This window comes from Corapipo altera, unplaced genomic scaffold, assembly GCF_003945725.1.
Source record: "Corapipo altera isolate COAL_440 unplaced genomic scaffold, ASM394572v1 57, whole genome shotgun sequence".
Taxonomy (NCBI): Eukaryota; Metazoa; Chordata; class Aves; order Passeriformes; family Pipridae; genus Corapipo; species Corapipo altera.
Window position 1 is genome coordinate 5,872,304 of NW_020884905.1, and position 19,586 is coordinate 5,891,889.

The window sequence follows — 19,586 nt, forward strand, 5'->3', positions numbered from 1 at the left end:
GATAGGTGGTCTCACTCTAGCTGCTAAGGAGGTGATGCAAAGTAGTGGAAGCAGAACTGGAGCATAAACTTTTGCAAACTGGTCTGAAAAAAACCCTGTTGCTTTCCACTGTCTTGCTCTCTGGGAATAAGAAGCTTTGCTAATTGCTTATAGGACTTTACCAAAGGAGGAGAGAAATGGATGAGAAAGTGAGAAGGCTGCATTAGGAAGAAACAGGCAAGAAGGAAGAAAATTTCCTAAGCCATCTTCAAGGTGAGCATTCAAGTGAGGGGGACAAGGTGAATAAGAGTTTGGGTTCTTATTTTGGGGTTTTTCTTTTTTTGGATAAAACAGAAAAGGTGCTGGAATGGAGCCTGTTTGGCATTTCATATGGAATGTTCATGTGCAAGGCTTTACCTAGGCTTTACCTCTGTCTATGTTTCATGCTGTAATTGTTACCAGGATTTCTGAGAAGTGGGGCAGAGACATTCTGCTGATATTTTCTTTTGACAGTTCTCCAGCTCTGAGCAGGCACGTGTGTAGCTCGGCACTACTTGGATATATGACTGCTCTCAGTAAATGATTCAGGTAGGTGACAGTGGGTCAGATCCATCTGATCACGGTCCTCAGATAAATTTGGTCTTGTAATACCTTCTGCGTTTGAGTTTGACTTGTCCTTCATTGCAGAGCTGTGTGTGCTCGATCCTGCCCGTTGGAGGTGACATGAGCCTCAAGGTTTCTGTATCGCTGTGTCGGGTGTGAGGTGGTTCTTGTTTGCTTTCTACTCTATGTTTAAAAGAACAGCTACATGTGATGCCGTCTGTACTGTCCAGATCTACTCGCAGAAGTTATTGCAATTTTATCTGTCTTGCTTTTGTTTCCTAATGCGTGAATGATGATGGATCTTCTGACGGGCTTTTCGCGCAGTGCAGCCCTTTAGGTTTGTGCAGCTCCCGGTCTCGCTCGTGTGCCCCGGGGCTGCCCGCGCCTCGGGCAGAGCCAGACCTCCTCACCGGGGAGGAACAAGCGCATGGGAGAGCTTTCCTGCTCGGCTCGGCGCGGGCCCGGGGCAGATGCGGAGCGGGCGGGCGGCGCCGGGGCGGGCAGGGCCAGACGGGTTAAGGCGGCGCGGGGCGGGACGGGGCGCGGAGCGGAGCGGGGCGGGCGGGCCCGCTGTGCGCGGAGGCGGCGGTGCTGCTCCGCTCCGCTCCGCACCGGGGCTGCCGGTGAGTGGGGCCGCGGGGGTGGGCGCGGGCTGAGCCCCCCAGCAGCGGGGCCGGGGCGGCCGCCACTCGGCGAAGAGGGCAGCGGTGGGAACACCGCTGTCGGGGGCCGGGCGAGCTCCGTGAGGACGAGCCGCTCCTCCAGTAATCGGGCAGGCAAAACTTTCTGCAGTTCTGTAAAACTCTCCTGAGCGCCCCCGGACGCGCCCCGGCGCGGTGCCAAGGAGCGGAGCGGGGAGCGGGGCAGAGCCCGGGGAGCGCCTGTGCTGCCGCTCTGCCCCGGCGCGTTGCATGCGGACGGGTGTATGCATATACAAAAATAGAGGTGCTTCCTGGATGTATACACGTGAGCTTCCATACATCTGAGACCCCGTTTGCACACCTCTGGATGCGCGCGTGCCCTGCCCTGCTGGGGCGCGGGCAGCTGGTACGTACCGCGGGGGGCTGGCACAGGCTCTGCTCTGAGGTGGTTTTTTTAATAAGGCTTCCTAATCTGTGCAATACACCGAAAAAATACACTGCCGTTATTTAACACTGTATCTTTCGATTAATTCTTTCCCTTAACGAAAAAGGTCGGGGGGTAGGAGGAGTGAAGGAAGCACTTTTGTAGACTCGTGTTTCCAGAGGCCATGGATTTAGGTCTGTTCTCCCTTCTGTGATATGAACCTAGAAAGACATTTCTTCGTAGAGATTGGTAAGGTGCATTGCTGTAGCTTTGTTCTTTAAGCTGTGCTGAGTATATGGCGTCTTAGATGTCCTTATGGTCTTCTAAGAGGTGCAGTAGAAAGTGCAAGTCAAATCCAGTTATATGGTGAAAAATCTGATTTCATTAAGCCTATCTGTCTACTGAAAATACAAGTAAAAACAAACAAACAAATTGAACAACCCCACAAAAAATCTGCACAATCAGTAAAGAAGCAGCAGCTCTTACCAGCAAGTAAACCTGAAAAATGTATTTAGCTTTTTTCCCAGAATGTTAGATGAAAGTTTCAAACAAATTAGACTGGCTGTGTTCTTATCCTCCGGTACTACACTGATCATTAACCATTTCGGAACATTCTCCAGTATAGTCTTTATGCTGTCAGATAATGAAATAAAATCTCTGATGTATAAGATTTGACACTGTAGAGAATATATTTCTCTTGCGTATTAGTCTTAAAGATTGACATACCTGCATTCTACTATTATACCATTAGGTTCATTTCCATGTCTCCAGAAAATATTTTTTTGACTTTACCATTTCTACCAGTCCCACTGACATGTTAGCTGGCAAACCCAGGCTCTGAATCTGTTAACAGATCAGATACAATCAGGTGACTTGTTTTAATCAGCAGTTGTGTAATTCAGTTCCTCACGAGCTATGTGCTGAAAATAAACAGTAAAAGTTGACTTGGTTGGGACTGTGCTGAAATAGTCTGTGACCTACAGTCACATTCTGTAGGTTTTGTGAAAGAAAGGTGGTCTGTTGAATGGTAAAATGGAGCTGATAGCGATCAATGAGTGGACCTGGAAGTTCTGCAGAAATAGGAAACTTACTTTAGAAGCAGAACAGGTATTTTCTTCTAGGCATGTTTCACAATGTATAGGTTGTTCGAGTAACTTTTAAATATTTTAAATGCTGTGTCTGTTTCCGCATTATAAGATGACCTGCCAGCTCCTTCCAGAACCACACTTAAAGGAGACTAAATGAAGGCTTTGCAATGAAGTTTTTAGTTTGAACTCCATATATAGATTTAGTAAACCATAATTTCAGAAAGTCTTAAATTACCAAAGTCTGAAGTCTAAACTTGTGGTTGCTAGTGAGTTACTTGCTATCTGTCCCTAACAACTTTCTGCAGTGGATCAGAGCTTCCAAAAGTAATGTAGTGTGGTAGAGCAGCTTAGTACTAAAGGGATTTCAGCAGCTGGGACCTAGGGTTTGTAATACCTTGGTGGAGGTGCCCCTGTATCTCTGTGCTTCACAGTTCAGCTGTCAGCCTCAGTCTGTAGCAGTTTGCAGAGGAGCAGCACTGTCACCTACATGCACAGGGTGACACTTCTGTGCCCTGACAGTGATTTTTAAGCCTCTTATCAGACTGTGTGTACAGAGCACTGTGGTTTGTGGCTGGCGGTACTACGTCCTCTCTCTCCAACTTTAAATATTTAGTCTTGAGATTCTATATTTTTGGTAGGTTTAATACTTTTCTTAAGACTCTTTTTTTGTACCCTATAGCATTGGTCTTTTATACAGGATGAATGATAAATAAAAAAAAAAACTTAAATGTCTCCATCACTGAGATCTAAGAGTTGCCAAAGAATCATCTTGGTTCCCTTTACCCCACCCCCTTCCTAGTCCAGAAGATGACACCATTAAAATGGACTCTTACTGGAAATATCTGGAACCATGCTGTAAGTATAAGTGGTGCTGTACTTTCCATCAAGGCTTGGAAAGAAAATGGATGGAGCACTTTGCTCTCCTTATTCAAAAAAGTATTGAAGACCAAGGTAATGAGGTAATGCTGCTTGGGAATGCTTGATTTGAGTTCAGGCAGTTATCTGAAATTTGGGATACTTAAGTTAAAAAATACATACATATATATGTACACCCCCAACCAAAACCTCAAGTAGATTTGCTTAGTAATAAGTAAGTTCTCTGGATGAAAACTTATTCATTGAACCTTACAGTTTTTTAACATTAACATTTTTTTCCCCCGATTTTTAAAGCTGAATTTTAAAAATGTTTTTTTTGGAAAGTATATTCTCAGGTCCTTGAAGTGTACCATGTAGCATGCTATTTCAAGTATAGGCAGTGCCTGCAGAATTTCTGTAATAAACAAAATGTAAAACAGTTACTTCTGAGATAACTTGTCTCTGTAAAACCTGTTAAATGAATGTTGCATCCTCTAATAGTACCAGATAAAAAAAAGTTTTAGTTTAGATGGAGATACTTCTGCAGAACATTGTGTTCTCTGCTCTTCTTTGCAGTTTGTTTCTCTAAATTGATTTTGGTTATATTATCAATTAACTATTAAAGAATTAAAAGTGAACCAGAATACTTACTTCACAAAAACTCCTCCTCACAGTTACATATTAACATTTTTGGCCTCAGCTGTGTTACACACCCTTTTCTGCACTGGTATTTCTTTCTAAGCTGAGGTGACCTGAATGGGTTTCTTGGGTTACTGTGCAATCACTTGGCTGTGTTTTCCTCCGTGGCCATACATGTACTCAGGGTGTGGAGGGGAACAAGGAACCCATTCCCTTTCTGAACTAGTACTATTTGTGTATATAGCTTTGGCTGCCCAGCATTCTGACTTCCTTCTGCCTGTGCCTTCATCTTGGGAATGAGGTGAGAGAGAGCTTTTCAGTAATGAGAAAAATACAAGCAGCACTGGTGGTTTATCCATAAGAAGAGGATGGGACAGAGGGTGTTCGTGTCTGACTTTGGCACAGGGTGCAGGCAAGCAAGTCCAGTGCTGCAGGGAGCCCGTGGCAGGGGCTGCACAGGCAGCAAGCCTCCAGGCACTCCTTTTGTGCTGCTGTGTCAAGGGCCATCTGCTGCTTTGTAGGATGTTTAAAAAGCCTAAGCAGTATGTGCAGGTAAGCAATTGCTGCTGCTTGATATTTCTCTGCAGTAACAGCTTGAATGCAAAGTGACTCTCCTTGTTCTACCGCATATGCCTGTGATCAGCCAGCGTGATAAACTCAGCTTTCTGAAGAGCAACTTTTCTAGTAAGTTTCAAAATCTCGTAGATATTTGCATTTAATACCTCGTCCTTGCTATTAGAGGAGGGGAGGCAGGGAGGTGAAGTGCTCAGGCAGAGCTGGCAGCCTGCCTGCTTTGCAGGCTGAGCCTGGGCACAGCTTGCTCCTCTGCGCTGTCCCACGGACCTGCCCGGACTGTACTGGCTTTGTGATCTCTCATGTTCCCAAGTGTATCATTTTGGATACTGAGCTGCCCTGAAATTCTGCACAGAAATTCCTGTGCTGGGTCAGGAGAACTGGCAGTAAACCAGGCTGGGGTTTTGCCTGGGCAAATATCCCTCCCTCTGGCCTAGGCTACCTTTCAGCCCTACTGGAGGGCTTCACTGCTATTGTCCTCCTGTAGGTTCAGTCTTGCTCTATGGACTTTTCAGTCCATCTGCAAACTCAGCTTGAATCCTCTCACAGTAACTTTCTGTGCCAACCCAGGCCTGTCTGTTCCCTTCCTCATTTATACAGGAACAGGGCACAAGCCATCAAAGTCCCCCAAACTGACGCCAACCCTTCAATAAAGTTGTGGCCAATATATTGAAACAACTTGGTTTTTAATGGACAGGAAAGAGGCAGAAAACCACAGGGGTGTGCCATGAATCACATTATGGCTTGCAGGCTAAATTTTATAATGACCTTCTCATTAAAATGCTATTTGTGTTTTCCTTCAGAAATGTCTGGATTAACAAAGAGTAACTCAACTTAGAGTTGATTTACAGGCCAGATTTAATTTTGAATCAAAGTGATTAAAAAGGTAATTTTAATCACAGTTTGGATCAATAAAATCCTTGACTTAAATAACTGATAATAAATTTTATTCTAAGTATACAGATTTTTAGTAACTTTATTGAAGCAAACTAGATCCTAATTGAATAACAACCATTAAAACATATTAGCTTGCAACTAGCTGAACCTTTTGTCCAAAGCATTATTTAGGTGATATTTTATTTCACAAACTCTTTACTTAGACAGCTAGTGTAATATATTCCTACATATTCGTGCAAATCCTTGACTTTAAGAATGGTGAAGAACGTATTCTGACTTGATATGAGTTCCCCCTCAGAAAAACAAACAAAAAAAGCTTGAATGTTTACTCAGTGGTAGAGGAAGACACACTTTACAGTCCATCATTTTCTGATCTTTGTAGCCACTATGGGTGGAACTGAAGTAATTAAATAGATTGAAATAAAGAATCTTTTAGACAAGGGTATGCTTTTGCACTTGCAAAGTTTTGATGTATTTGCCTGCAAGTGACTTATGGCAAGCTATTAGTTCATCTCAGCTGTAGAATATGCACCATGTGATTACTGCTGGAGGTCTGTATGGTGGGATATGAAACACTGAGTGGTATGGAAGAGGTGAATAGAGATTGTTTGCTGTCCTTTCCTGTAAAAACCCAAGAACTATTAAGCTCATGAGAACCAATTTCAAAGCAAAATAAGGCAGTTCTTCATAAAGTAAGTAGCAGACTGGGAAGCTCTTTGCTGCAGATTCTAGGAGACTCTTTTGCCTTTATAAGTCTAGACTGACAAGTTTAGCTGTTTTTCAGCTAACATTGAACAGCATTTTGCCTGAATGCTCAAATTTTTGTGTACTAAATAAATAGATCTGAAATATGTAATATTTAAGGATCCTTTTTTTTTTTTCTTCCGAAGTTTAACCTGTCCTGACAAACATCTCTGATTTTGCTGCAGAAGAGAAGACCTGGAGAAGAAAGTGCTGCAAGGACATGTGACATGCCAAGAAATATGGGATATCCTATCACTCATCTTATGCCTGGCGTGGACTTGGGCAGGATCACTGAGGATTCAGCTGCATAGCTCTGTCATGGCTGCACAGCTCCCTTGAGACCAGGCTAACTCTGCTGGAAGGACTTAAAATGAAGGTGTGAAGTAAACCACTGTCTGCAAGGCCCCTGGCCTTATAAGTGCTTTCTGTGCCCATGCTGGTACAGACAGCCAAGGGCTGCTTTTCTGCTCGGAAAGACTGGGATGTAAACGAGCTCCAGTTCAGCTGCTGTTTTGATGCAGCTTCCATGTGGAAATCTCCACGGACTGCCCTGTGACCCTGAGACCTCAGCTGGATGCTTCTCTACTCGTTCTTGCCTTACCTCAACACCTTTCAAAGAGATCTCTTTCGAAATCATTTGTCATTTGAGCTCTGCTGTGTGACAGTGAGTGTTTGTAGTGTGGTTATTTTGGTGAAGAATTATGGATGTATAAATATTTTTTTTTCTTTGGGTACTACTTCAAATGAGGATGAGGTCTCAATAAGCTGAAGTATTTAGAATAAGTCTGTAGTTGATATTTTGGATGTCTTTAAGCTTTTCTCCAGATGAGATGTAAAAGGCATCTGCAGATTTCTTTACTCTCCTGTCACTGCAAGCAAGAGATTCACCTGTTGAGATGATTACACAGCAAGATACAACATGTTCGGAAAACCTTCCCTATAATTTTCACAGGTTTTTGTTTGGTTGTTTGGGGTTTTTTTATCCTGCCATTCTTGCCCAAAATGCTGCTTCTATTTGTAGGCATTTGGGCTGTTCTGTAAAAGCTTCATGTCAAACTCAGCAAGTCCTTTGCTGCCTTAGTGGGTTAGAGCAGAGCCATCTTGGCTGGCAGTGTTCCCAGCTATCTGCTGCTTCAGTAGCTGTTGCCTGCAGCTCCTTAGGGGCTTCTGGTCACTTACAGACTGAATTTGACTTTTGAGTACTTCCTGGGCAAGAATGGAGAATGTACTGACTGCTTGACTCTCCCATATTGCCCTGAACAGGGAGCAGTAGGCGTTGAATTCCAGTTGACTATTGCAGTGGATCTGCGTTGCTGAGGCTTTTTATTTTTAGATGGAGGAATGCTCTGTAGTGTTTCAGCAAAAGGGATGATTTACTTGTTTCCTTCCACTTCTTGTCCTTAAGTAATTGTTCTTAGTTCAACTATACTTAAATTTTATGCTTTAAGTAATATATTCCTTCATTTAAAAGTGGCTGGCTAGGTTCTTGAGGATAATGGGCAACAGTGACAATTGGCCTGCTTTCATGTTAACTGCTAGGGTGGGAATCAAGAAAGATCAAGAAAAAAAAGGCTGAGCTATTTCAGAAAAATTAAATATTAAATGAAATATCACTTTGCTGAAAGTATTAATTATGGAATAGTGTAATTTGATTTAAAATTAGGTAATATAAATATTGCATGAGAGAAATAACACAAGTAGCATAACATAAATGACAAAAGATGAACCTTTTTAGCTTAAAACTTGGAAGGAATCTTTAATATAAAAATGGCATGTTACGTAGCCTGCTGGGGATTGTTTAATTTCCTTCCCAGTCCCTGGAGAGATAAGATATAACTGTAAAATAACCACCGGGTAATAATAGACTAAGTGAACCTGATGTTTATCTGTCATCAGTTTTAGCTGCAGAGGTGAAAAGCTTATGCTTTTTGTATCTTTCTGCCTATAACTGCTTCTTCTAGGTTTTTTGGTGTTTGTTTTGGGTTTTTTTCCAGCACTGCTTAGTCTGTCACTCTGGCACTCATGATGGCCTGAGGCTCACGAGGATCTTTACAAAAGCTATTAGCTCTGCTGCCTCTCCTGAAGCTTTGTATCCCTGTACTTCCTCCTGTCTGTCCTTACAGTCAGACAGGTTTGCCACTCTGTATAATATCTAACGTGATTAGGATCTTGTGCCATGGCTGCATTCCTGGGTTTTGCTAAAACTATACTGTATTTATTAATGAAGTAATTGTTAAAACCCTTATTCAGATGCTGGCAACGAATGTGAGGGCCAGTGACAGACACAAACTCTGGCTACTAGGCTGTGAGACCCTGCATATGGTCCAGCAACCATGAGTAATTGCTGTCAGGTCTCCTGTGCAAATTAGTCCAAGTTCAGTTTGGTTCATAATAAAGGCAGTGAAACTGCCAAGGCAGCTGACATTGACCTTGCCAGAGTAGCTAAAGTGTGATGTAATCTGGAACACAGACTCCCCTTTCCACTGCCATGTTTAATAGCCCTGTGTCCAAGATAGTGCTGAGTGGGTATAAGAAATAAACTCCAGCACAACTGCTGTTTCTGGGGCTTGCTTTATCCTGCGGTTGGGTATGGAATTGGGTTTTGGTTTTGAAGACAACTGGGCTATGTGGCACTCACAGGGCTCTGGGTTTACAGGCCAGTAAAATAATCCCTGACTTTAGAATAGTCAAATATCTAGAATATAGTTTTCCCTTTTCAGCACATTTGCTTAAATCCTCTGGTAGGAAATAATAGGCATCTGCTCAGAATATATATGCCTGTAGTATCTTATATACATACTTTTTTTACATTTATTAATATATAATTAAAACCCAACAAATATTTTTCCAGTAACAGACCTTTTATTGCTTAGTCAGTAAAATGGAAGAGTTATGATTTATGTTTCCCTGTCCTGACTGGATACACTAAGAAATGGAAATAATGATGGGGCTGTGGCTCAAACATGGGATTTTACAGTAAGAATGACTTGGCTGTTGCTCAGATTTTCTCTGTGACCTTTAGAAAGTCACTTTTAACCTCTTAACTTCCCCTTTGTTGCCTGTACAGTATGACTTCTAGTGCAAAGGAACTGTGCTGGGGTTTTGTAAGCTGGTAAGTCTTTTAAAAATTCCTTACTCATCCAAGCATCATGCACTGTGATCCTCCATTGGGCAGAATATTTTCTTCTGCATCAGCCCTGTGCAGTTTGAATTTTTACTGAAGACCTCAAGATATCTACCCTCTCGTGTCCCTGTCACAACCCCTTGTCTCCCCAGAAAGAAGCTGTTAGGTGTGGTGATTGAAGCAAGGACTATTCCCTAATTGTTAACCCTTCTTTCTTTTTACCTTCCACACTTCCTAGGATGCAGGGGCTCTAATCCAGGATGAATGAATGCTACTATGATAAGCGCATGGACTTCTTCTATAACAAGACAAAGACGGACACAGCAGATGAGTGGACAGGGCCACAGCTCATTGTTGTTCTGTGTTTTGGGACGTTTTTCTGCCTCTTCATTTTTATTTCAAATTCATTGGTCATAGCAGCTGTGGTCAAGAACAAGAGGTTTCATTTTCCTTTTTACTATCTTTTGGCCAATTTAGCTGCTGCAGACTTCTTTGCTGGAATTGCCTATGTCTTCTTGATGTTCAACACTGGCCCAGTGTCCAAGACATTAACTGTTAACCGCTGGTTTTTGCGTCAGGGTCTCCTGGACACCAGCCTGACAGCTTCCCTGGTGAATCTCCTCGTCATAGCTGTTGAGCGGCACATGTCAATAATGCGGATGAAGATCCACAGTAACCTCACAAAGAAGAGAGTCACCTTTTTAATTATATCAATTTGGGCCATTGCTATTTTCATGGGTGCTGTTCCTACCCTGGGTTGGAACTGCCTCTGTGACATTACTGTCTGCTCATCCCTGGCACCTATTTACAGCAGAAGTTACCTGGTATTCTGGAGTGTCTTAAACCTGGTTGTCTTCTTCATTATGGTGGTGGTTTACATAAGAATCTACATGTACGTCCAGAGGAAGACTAATGTCTTGTCATCACACACTAGTGGATCCATTAGCCGTAGGAGAACCCCTGTGAAGCTCATGAAGACTGTCATGACTGTCTTAGGTAAGAGATGACAAACCATGGTGTGGCAGGCTGGCAGTGCCAGTTGATGGGTTCATATTGATTTGGTTTAGCTGCCTTTTTTTTTTTTTTTTTTTTGAACAAACAAAAATCCCTCAGCCCTCATGATGGAAAAAACCCTCACTGAACTTCAAAGTGCTGGAGGCATTTAGACTGTTTGCTTTAGATTGTAAAATAGCTCTTCCACGAAGCAGAAACACAAGGTAGAGGACTGGTCAACACATAGAAGAAAAGTGTCTCTCTTGTGTAGGCACCTTGTTACAAAACACTAATTGCTGTGTTGTTTGTTTTTTGGTTTTTTGAGGAGGGAGATACAAAATCACTTTGGAGGAAGGCTTCTGAAGATTCACAACTACATAGAAGAACATTTTCAAAGTTATATTCTTTAATATTTGCACAAGGCCGTAAACCCTAAGGTTGGATGTTGGTAGTTATCTTGGCTGTTTCCTGAACATAGAAACTTCTTCCCCCTAGAAATGCATCTTCCTTGGGTAAAGGAGAGGATGCCTGATGGGTCTGTGACTTTGACAGAGATTTGCTTTGCAAGGGGAAGATTCACCTTCATTCTGTGTATATTGCACAGTGTAAAATATTTTCAGATGACGATGATACAGTATAACCTTAGATCTCTAAATCATAATATGAGATTTGACCTGGATTCTGCCCTAGAGACACTTGATACTTGAGCAACTCAGATCACTTCCTCAGCTAGTTGTGATGTAACTGTGTATTATATTAGAGATGGACAGAGTAGGCAACCGATTGTTGGAACAAATACCAGCTGTAACAGTCAGTTTTCTCCAGAATGACTTGAATCTGAGCAGGATGTTTTCTGGAAACCAGGCATGACGTGAGCAGGGCTTGTGCAGCTCACTGCAGATGGAACTGCGGGTGCACCAGGACATTTGTGAAGCTGGGCTCTGGTGGTGGGTGACTCTAAAACCACGAATATGGCTTTACTGCTCTGACAACTCTTTCTGATGTTGTATGACCAATATAGGAAACCTGGAGCTTTTGGGAAAGCTGGTGTCCACAACTGGGACAGAATTATGTTGTACTGCAGCATGGTAGTGCTAGAGAGGTCTGGGAGAACAGTGTCATTTTTCATGGAGGTAGGAGTTGCCAGGGTAGGATGTTCAGGTTGAAGACACTTTCTTTCCCTTGTGGTTTTTGGATGCTGTTTGCACAGTCTGGTATCTGATTTTATTATTTTCTTCTGAAATAATAGGGCTGTAATATACACCACCTTTGTCTACCAAATGGTGTTTAAAAATGCTGTAGAAGCTGAAATCACTTAAACTGACCTTGGAAAAGAAAGTGGACTGATGGTTCAAACAAGTACAAGGTTCTCACTTATACTTCTGTGTCTTTTGAAGTTGGCCTGTCCACTACCAGAGCCTTTCCTTTCTAAATCCCTCCACAGCTGTTCTTCCTTTTTTCCCCCCTTGATTTTATGGCATCTATAGAGAGTCAGTTTGGTGGTTGTTCCTGCCCCCTGCCCTTGACTTGCAGACCGGAGTCTTTTGCCCCACTGAACCTCCCATGCAGTAAAACCTAAACCATCCACCTTGAAGGATAAAATTTGTCAAAAAAACTCTGAATTACTCCAACTATGATCCTGCTCTAATGCATAAGCATTGAGTAGACTGTAGTTAACTGCTGCATTGGAAAGAGACAGAAAACACAGCACTTTTAAAAAGCAGTTCTCTGAGCATTTCTGTTGAAGGCAGAACTGCATCCAGGCAGCTGACATGGGAGCTGGAGGGACAAGGATGGTGGCTTGCTGTTTGCTCATCCCTTGTGGTCCTTTAGCCTGTGGCAAGCCTTCAGTGCTCTTTGTGCTGCTGTGTGGAAAAAAATCCCAGTTTAAAAGTAGTTTTCAATTTAATCTTTCTTTTATTAGGGAGTGGGACCTTAGGACTATGAGTTGATTTGAAGTTCAGCATTAGCTTCCTCTTACTCACAGAATAAGGCTTTTCAGCTACGAAATTAAACTGTAATTCAGGCAAAGCATTTAATGATATTGTGCACTGGGTGAGGCAAATTTAACTTAGAAAGCCTGAGTGCTACTTTAGAGATCATAATTTTGTAGATTTACTTTATCAGTCAGAAACAAAACCAAAAGGGAGCCTGCTACCAAAGAAGTCAAATTAGTGCCCATGTTGCTGGGTGTACAATCTAATCCAAGCTCCTGTGTCAGAGGAAGTGTATCTTCGCATGTTCCTTCATATCAATTCTCCAAATTTTGACTCTGAGAGGCTTTTTACAAACATTTTTATAATCATTTGTTTCTAAGAATGAGAACTTATTTTTTTAAACAGTTTGAAATTTACTCTCCTGTCCAAGTCATTCAAGCACAGTGTGCAAAAACCAAATAGTGTGTTTTCTGGACTTCCCAATTACCACAGGAGTCACCAAGTGACCAAAGTGATTCTTGCAAAATTCTGCTTACATCCACTGATGCAACAGCCTACAGCTATATGCAGCACGTGGGTTTTGCCCAAAGCAGTTATTTTTAATGACTTGTTCCAAAACATCTGAAAATGCTTTGGAGTACATGCCTGATACAGTCTTCACTAAAAGCCTATTCCAAAATGCTGTGCTGGATAAAGCATGATAAACCCCAACATTCTTATTCATGTGCTCTATTGGTTTTATGGGATATTCAGGATAAAATCCAGCTGCCCTACTGCTGTATGGAAGGAGGCTGAGTGTAGCTGGGTGCTGCTGGCATGCTCCTTCTCTGAGCCTCTTCCACCTCCTTCCTTGGGAAGGCTGGGCTGGGCTGTCCTTCCAGCAAAACATCCCTGTCCTCTCTAGTTGTTCTCTTCCCATGGCCCTACATATAAGAGTTAGGGGAGTTGAGATTTCAGTGTGATTTCATGAATTCATGGTGATCACAGCTGCAGGTGGCTTTTTGCACCACCCCTTAGGCTTGGATGGCCCCTTCCAGAGGGTGGGAGTCAAGTCCCTGTCATCTGCTTGTTTCTGCCATAATCCCCAAAGTAGTCCATTATAGCATAAGAGTAAGGCTTTCTCTTTGGCATGCTGAACCACAGATGGTTATCTAGTTGAACTGGAAGATGTGAAACCTAGGAAAAGGGGCTAAAATGCTCTTGAGCTGACCTTGTGGCATAATCCCAGCTAAGCCTGTGACTAGCTTTGAAGAAGGGTGGCTGCAGGTATGCAGGTATGTGATTTTCTGAACCTGGCAGTGAGGTTCCTGCTGAAATAGCAGCTTTGGGGTGGATGATTTTCAGTTTCAGTGAAATTATAGTTTAATTGGTAACTTGCTGTTTTAACTTGGTCGCACATGTGGCAAAGGCAGCTGGAAACTACTGTTCTTTTTTTTTTTCTCTCAGCATTGGCATGCTCAGGGACGGCTTTGATGTGCTGGATTTTATGAAATGATGCTGTTGAAGCACCAGCAATTCTCCCAGATCCACAGGAATTAATTTTCAAGCAGAAATTATGTAATCTACAGGAAGATCTATGGTTAAATCTAATGAAATCCTCAAACTAACCTTGGGGTATTGTGACACCTGATCTCCCATAATCTGGTGCAAAGACTCAGAGTTGTTCTTCTAATCCATGTTGCAGCCAGGCTGTATTTCATGTCACTTCCGTGAATTTTAAAGAGTCCCAGGAGTTAAATTATTTTTGAGGTGTGGCTCTTTTTCAGGGAGAGGAGCTCCTATGGGATAAATAGTCTGCAAACCAGAGAATCACCAAAGGGCCAAGACAAAGGTATATTTTTATGCTTAACCATGGTTCCCTCTGAAAGCTTGGTGGTAAAAATAACAAAATCTGAGCAAGGCTGTGAGTCTAAGACATGCCTTGCTTTCATCTCAGTAGTGCTAAGAACAGGGTGTGAATCACTTGTGTTGTCTCCATAGACAGCAAAATGTATTTTTGGAGTGAAAGCAACAGCCTCGTGAAAACATTAGCCAGTAACTTGGACACTGTCACTGCATTGCCCCTGTCCTTGTCTTCAGTCATGGGAAATATGCAGAGAGATGTCTGCAGATGTCCCTTACTTTTGTAGCTGAAACGTTTTACGGTTTTGCTTATATAGACAGAGGTATATCCTAGGAGTTCATGGACTAATCCTGCCTGCAATCTTGGAATTTTGTTTGAAGGAGAGATTTCTGTGTCTCTTGTTAAATGTGGCTTTTGGGGTCTCTTTCATCTCCTGGTAACTTCCATAAAAGCAGGGTTGGATCTTGCATGCTTTGTGGTACAAGTGGTCAAAATGCTTTCAGTGCCTGTTTTAAGGCGGGTTTGTTACCATCTCAATTTCTGCATGGAGCTGGTGTATCAGCAGCTCTGCCAGTGACCCTTGGTAGCTAGTGAAAGCTTTATGTCCAAATACTTGCCAAGACACTTAACTGGGCACAGTATTGTCTGGGTGGTTGGGTTCCAGTGCTTGTTAAACCTGATGGGATTTGCTGGTGAAGCCCAGGGCAATAAATCAGTGCAGTGTTTTCTCCATTGTAAACTATGAGAGAGCTGGTGTCACAACTGCTTACTCAGCACACAGGAGCCAAACCAGTGTGTAGTACAGAGACTGACCAGGGAAAACAAGTGTTGTGGTAGCAGCATTCAGCTCCCCATGCCAGTGGGCAATGGAGAAATGTTACTGATGTTAACCAGTATCTCAAAACTAACACTATGAAATTAGTGCTTAGCATCACAAAAATCTTGGAACAGCAGAGTAGAAAATTCAGTTTCTGAAGAAAGTGATCTCTTGCCTTTCTGTTCAGTATTGCTTAGAACAGAGTAAATCGGTTGGTTGAATTTTGTCTGGAGTCCAGGAGCACAGATTTGCAGCAAAATCCATGACACCCTATCCTGGATACATTTTTCAGCAATCCTAATGCTTACTAAATCACAAAAATTCACTTTATATACCATTATGACCTGCCCATCAGATGGGCAGTCTGTTCAAGTCCTTGATGGGGAGAAGTGTGCAGTGCTGCTGACACTGGCCTGTGTGTGCAGCACAGTTGATGGGTTGGCTGAGATGCTGCCGAGTACTGGCTCTGGCACTGCTTGGGTCCTGCTGTAATCCAGGCTGCCCTCCCACTGCTTGCTTGCACAGCTGGGATATGGGAATATCAATGACTTAAAAAAAAAATTAGGTGGGCTTGCTTGACCTACCAAAATTGTTGAAGAGATACCCACACCCACAAAAAGAGCTTTTTAGTGTGTAGCTGCTATCATACTTATTTGTTGGATTATTTTCTTCTAAGCCCCAAAATGGGGAAACTGCTGTGATAAGTGATTGGAATTTCCTCAGTACATTGTTCAAACTGTGACTGTTGGGCAGAGTTGTAATTTTCTATTTCTGTATGTCAGACAGCAATTGTGGCTTGTGCTAAGTTAGTATTATCATGCATATGGCTACTCATTGCCTGGACTGTGGGTGAGGGATCACGGGGTGCAGTGCAGGGGGGAGACCAGGGGGCAGAGGGGGCAGTCCAGGGCCCCTCTCCAACTCGTGGCCAATGGCTGCATTTGGTAGCCATGTGCCCCCTTCCCACCCGTCCTGCCCACACCCCTGTACTTATGGCGGTGGTGTGCAGGAACATGGGAAGATGCAAATGCAATATAGAACTTCCTTCTAAGCTGTGGGTTTTATGCTTTCTTCATGTTGTCTTCTGTCTAAGATCTCTTCTCCCTTCTTTCTCCTTTCTTTATTTTTTTTCTTTTTTTTTTTTTTTTTGAGGGGCTGGTGGGAGAGGAGTGTGTTGTCCTGCTTTGTCTTCCAGCTTTTATTATCACATTGTTCCTTGCAGGAGCTGTTGTCATTCCTGCCTTGCAGCTGAAACACAAGATCTCTGCTCCTCCTGAGCTTGTACTGCAGTTTCTTTCTATGTTTTGGGGAAATGCCTCTATTGCAGAGTTTTCTTCTTTCCCCACCACTGTATACTTACTTCCTCATCCTTTTTGTGTTTGGTTCCTCCCCCTCACCCCCTTCATTTCTTTACTGTAACTGCTACATCCTTTGGTTCACCTTTGCTAACTCATCTATTTGCTTTCTTCTCTTTTTTCATGTGTAACTGAATTTTTTTCTTACATCTGAGTTGTTGAGTCTCAAGTACCCAACATGCAGAGCCTGGGAGGGGGCAGTGGAAGGAGGTGGGCTCTGCTCTGACCGGGGAGCCAGCAGAGCTTCTGTATTGCGGGCGGTGGCATGCATCCTACACTAGCTGGGGGTTTCCAGCTACAGCTGTAGTGTGACAGAAGACTTGTCTCTTTGGATCATATTGTGGCAGTGATGGAAGTGAACCACTTGGTATTTTCTCCTCCAGCACACAAGAGACATGAAGAGAGGAAGTTTGTGTTTGAGTGCAGTTCTCTGCTTGTAAATGCTCGAGCTCTTGTTTATTTATCAGGATGGATAAATCCCTGTTGTGATGGCCTTTTCCCACTTGTGTTTGAGGTGATGCTGTCAGCAGCTGTGTTCTTGTTCCCTGTGGTCTTCTGAGAGCTGTCCTGCCTCCTGTCCAGGGCTTGGCAGAGGAGCTGTAGTAGATATAATTTTGCTACTGTCATTAGAATTTTGTCCTCTCTTGCTTTTAGCATTTTTGTGGTGAATTTTGATGAACTCAATAATCTTGTAAGATGCAAAATACTCCAAACCCCTAAAAGTCTGAAGTCAGGTTTGGTTTTCTTTCTTTGTCTCCTTTGTTTCTAGGTGCCTTTGTTGTCTGCTGGACGCCTGGCCTGGTCGTCTTACTGCTTGATGGTCTGAACTGTACCTACTGTGGGATTCAGAATGTTAAAAGATGGTTTCTTCTCCTGGCCCTGTTGAACTCTGTCATGAATCCAATAATTTATTCATACAAAGATGATGAGATGTGGGCTACCATGAAAAGGATGATTTTCTGCTCCTCTGAGGATAAGAGTCAGGACAGACGCTCATCTCGGATCCCCTCAACAGTTCTCTGCAGGAGCACGGATACCTCAGGGCACTACATTGAAGATGGCATTATTCAAGGAACAATCTGTGGAAAAGGAGATCTTGGTAACAAAGGAAACTCCTGAGCTATGCAAAGAACTGACTTGGCTGCAAAAGGAGAGGGGGAAGGGAGAGGTTTTGTAAGAGAAGATTGACTGGCAAAGCTAGTAAACAATATATCCACTTTGTTCCAGAGCCTCAACTCCAGTGTTAACAAAAGTTCTTATAAATAATTGCCTGATGGAAAAACACTTTGTAATGAAGAAAACTTTCTGTGCTGCCATCTTTCTCCTTTTTTTCTTTGAAGTACATGAAATTGTTTTTTCATGTGAACGGAATAAATACCTCTCTGAGACTTCTTGTGCATGGAAGCAAAACGTAAGCAATGTACTAAGACCCTCCTTAAGCTCCTACGGAGAAAATAAACCTGCCCGACTGCGCAGGTTTGGCATTCATTGAGTATTTATGCTTTGAACAGTTTCTGTGCATCTTGAGAAGGATTGTAGGCTAGGTTGGACAGAATCATGACCTGTTTTCTTGGTTTATGAAGTTCATGAAATAGTTCATGCTTACGTCCTTCTTCTTCCTCCGTATCTTGCTTTCAAAATATGTACTTTGATGGTTTATTAAAGCTATGCCAGAAACCTGGCTGTGATGGGATAGCCAGACCAGACATCAGAGTGTGTGAGTATGTCTGACCGTGGATTGTCAGGATCTGAGAGTACAGAAAGCACAAAAGCCATTATTACTTCCTTAGTGGGGTGAGTGCTGCAAGGGGAGATGTTGCACTCTCTGCTGCTGTTGTGTAGGAAGGTGTTGAGGGTGGATTAACAGAAAAGCAGTGAGGCTCATTATGCTCATTTCTTACTTCCTCAGATAATATCAAATGGGTGTGCTCACTCTTCTTTTACCTGCTGTGCCACTGAGAGAAATGAGATCCAAAACTCTGTTTTACAAGGGTGAACTTTTAAGGGAAGTTTAAATACACATATATACAGGTTCAATCAGCTACTTAAAATAGAAATTAATTTACAGGAAAAAAAAGCCTGAAACCAATTAAAACCCCTATAAGAGTACAGTATGCATTGGTTGTCAGACCTTGTCTGGACCACATTTAACCTCCAATTTGCAAACAGATCTTACTGGAATAGGTACTTGAGGAAGAGGCCATGAAACAGTGAGCAATGAAGGGCATTCAGCATTGTGACTAATCAAATCTAGCACTGGTGAAGCCACAACCCAAACAGCTGAAGTTCTGACTCATGGAATATGCTCTAAGGGAGGATCCAGCAATATAAAGCTCTAGGGTAAGCTTTTAAAATTTAAACTTTTAAATTAAAAATTGGATTGTAGATTTCTCAGTACTCTAAAAACCTGGCTCCTGCTGTCTGGTTTCAGCAGCAGTGAGCTCCCTGTCTTACTTTCAAAAGGAGTTACTTGACTTGCCTCCTAGAGAAAATGTGATCCATGGTAGTAAGGCAGGTGACCACAACCAGAGGTCACTTTGAAAAGTTTTGGAAATTTTGACCACTTGGAATTGCCCGAAAACAACACCAAGAGCGTATTGTATGAAGCTGAAAGATGAAAGTCAGCTGTGATTTGGACAAATTCCTCCTCTGGTGCAGCTTGAATGTGAATATCTGGACTGTGTGGGTCAAAAGAGAACCAGCACTTGGCACAAAGGCCAAGTAGTGGATTTGTAGAATGCACTGGGGGATATCATAGCAGCCCTTAGCTTACAAACACAGCAAGGCTCTGTTTGGAGAGCTCTCCCAAAACATGCATTATCTCATAGGGATGTGGCCCAGTATTAAAGGTAGATGCTGTATTTGAGTAATGCTAAAAACCTTTACATGTTTTTTGCCATTATAATGCAATTTTCTTGTGCAAATACTACTTCACTGCTTTGGTGTTTTGAAAAGTATGTAAAATGGTGCTTTGTAGTGGCAGTGGTGTGGTGGGTTGACTCTGGCTGGAGACCAGGTGCCCACCAAGGCTGCTCCCTCACTCCTCTCTTCACTGGACAGGAGAGAGAAAATAT

General features: G+C 42.8%; 1 protein-coding gene across 3 annotated transcripts; it reads left to right on the top strand.

Moving 5' to 3' along the window:
• Positions 1 to 1,486: 1,486 nt before the first annotated feature.
• Positions 1,487 to 18,005, top strand: LPAR3 (lysophosphatidic acid receptor 3). Of its 3 annotated transcripts, none has more exons than XM_027651823.1 (4): positions 1,487 to 1,629; positions 6,629 to 7,107; positions 9,806 to 10,563; positions 17,282 to 18,005. In XM_027651823.1, exons 3-4 carry the CDS (start codon positions 9,828 to 9,830, stop codon positions 17,629 to 17,631), a joined length of 1,086 nt encoding a protein of 361 aa, XP_027507624.1. In that variant the 5' UTR covers positions 1,487 to 1,629; positions 6,629 to 7,107; positions 9,806 to 9,827; the 3' UTR covers positions 17,632 to 18,005. The 3 variants fall into 3 exon arrangements, with proteins under 3 accessions (XP_027507624.1, XP_027507626.1, XP_027507627.1); XM_027651825.1 differs by having other exon boundaries at positions 6,629 to 6,819; XM_027651826.1 differs by lacking the exons at positions 1,487 to 1,629; positions 6,629 to 7,107 and adding an exon at positions 9,502 to 9,555.
• Positions 18,006 to 19,586: the final 1,581 nt, after the last annotated feature.

What these genes read in the sequence shown, in the direction of transcription:
- LPAR3 (XM_027651823.1), top strand. Translation starts at nt 9,828, where the DNA reads ATGAATGAATGCTACTATGATAAGCGCATGGACTTCTTCTATAACAAG. An exon ending in GACTGTCATGACTGTCTTAG is followed by an intron (nt 10,564 to 17,281) that starts GTAAGAGATGAC and finishes CTTTGTTTCTAG; the next exon opens with GTGCCTTTGTTGTCTGCTGG.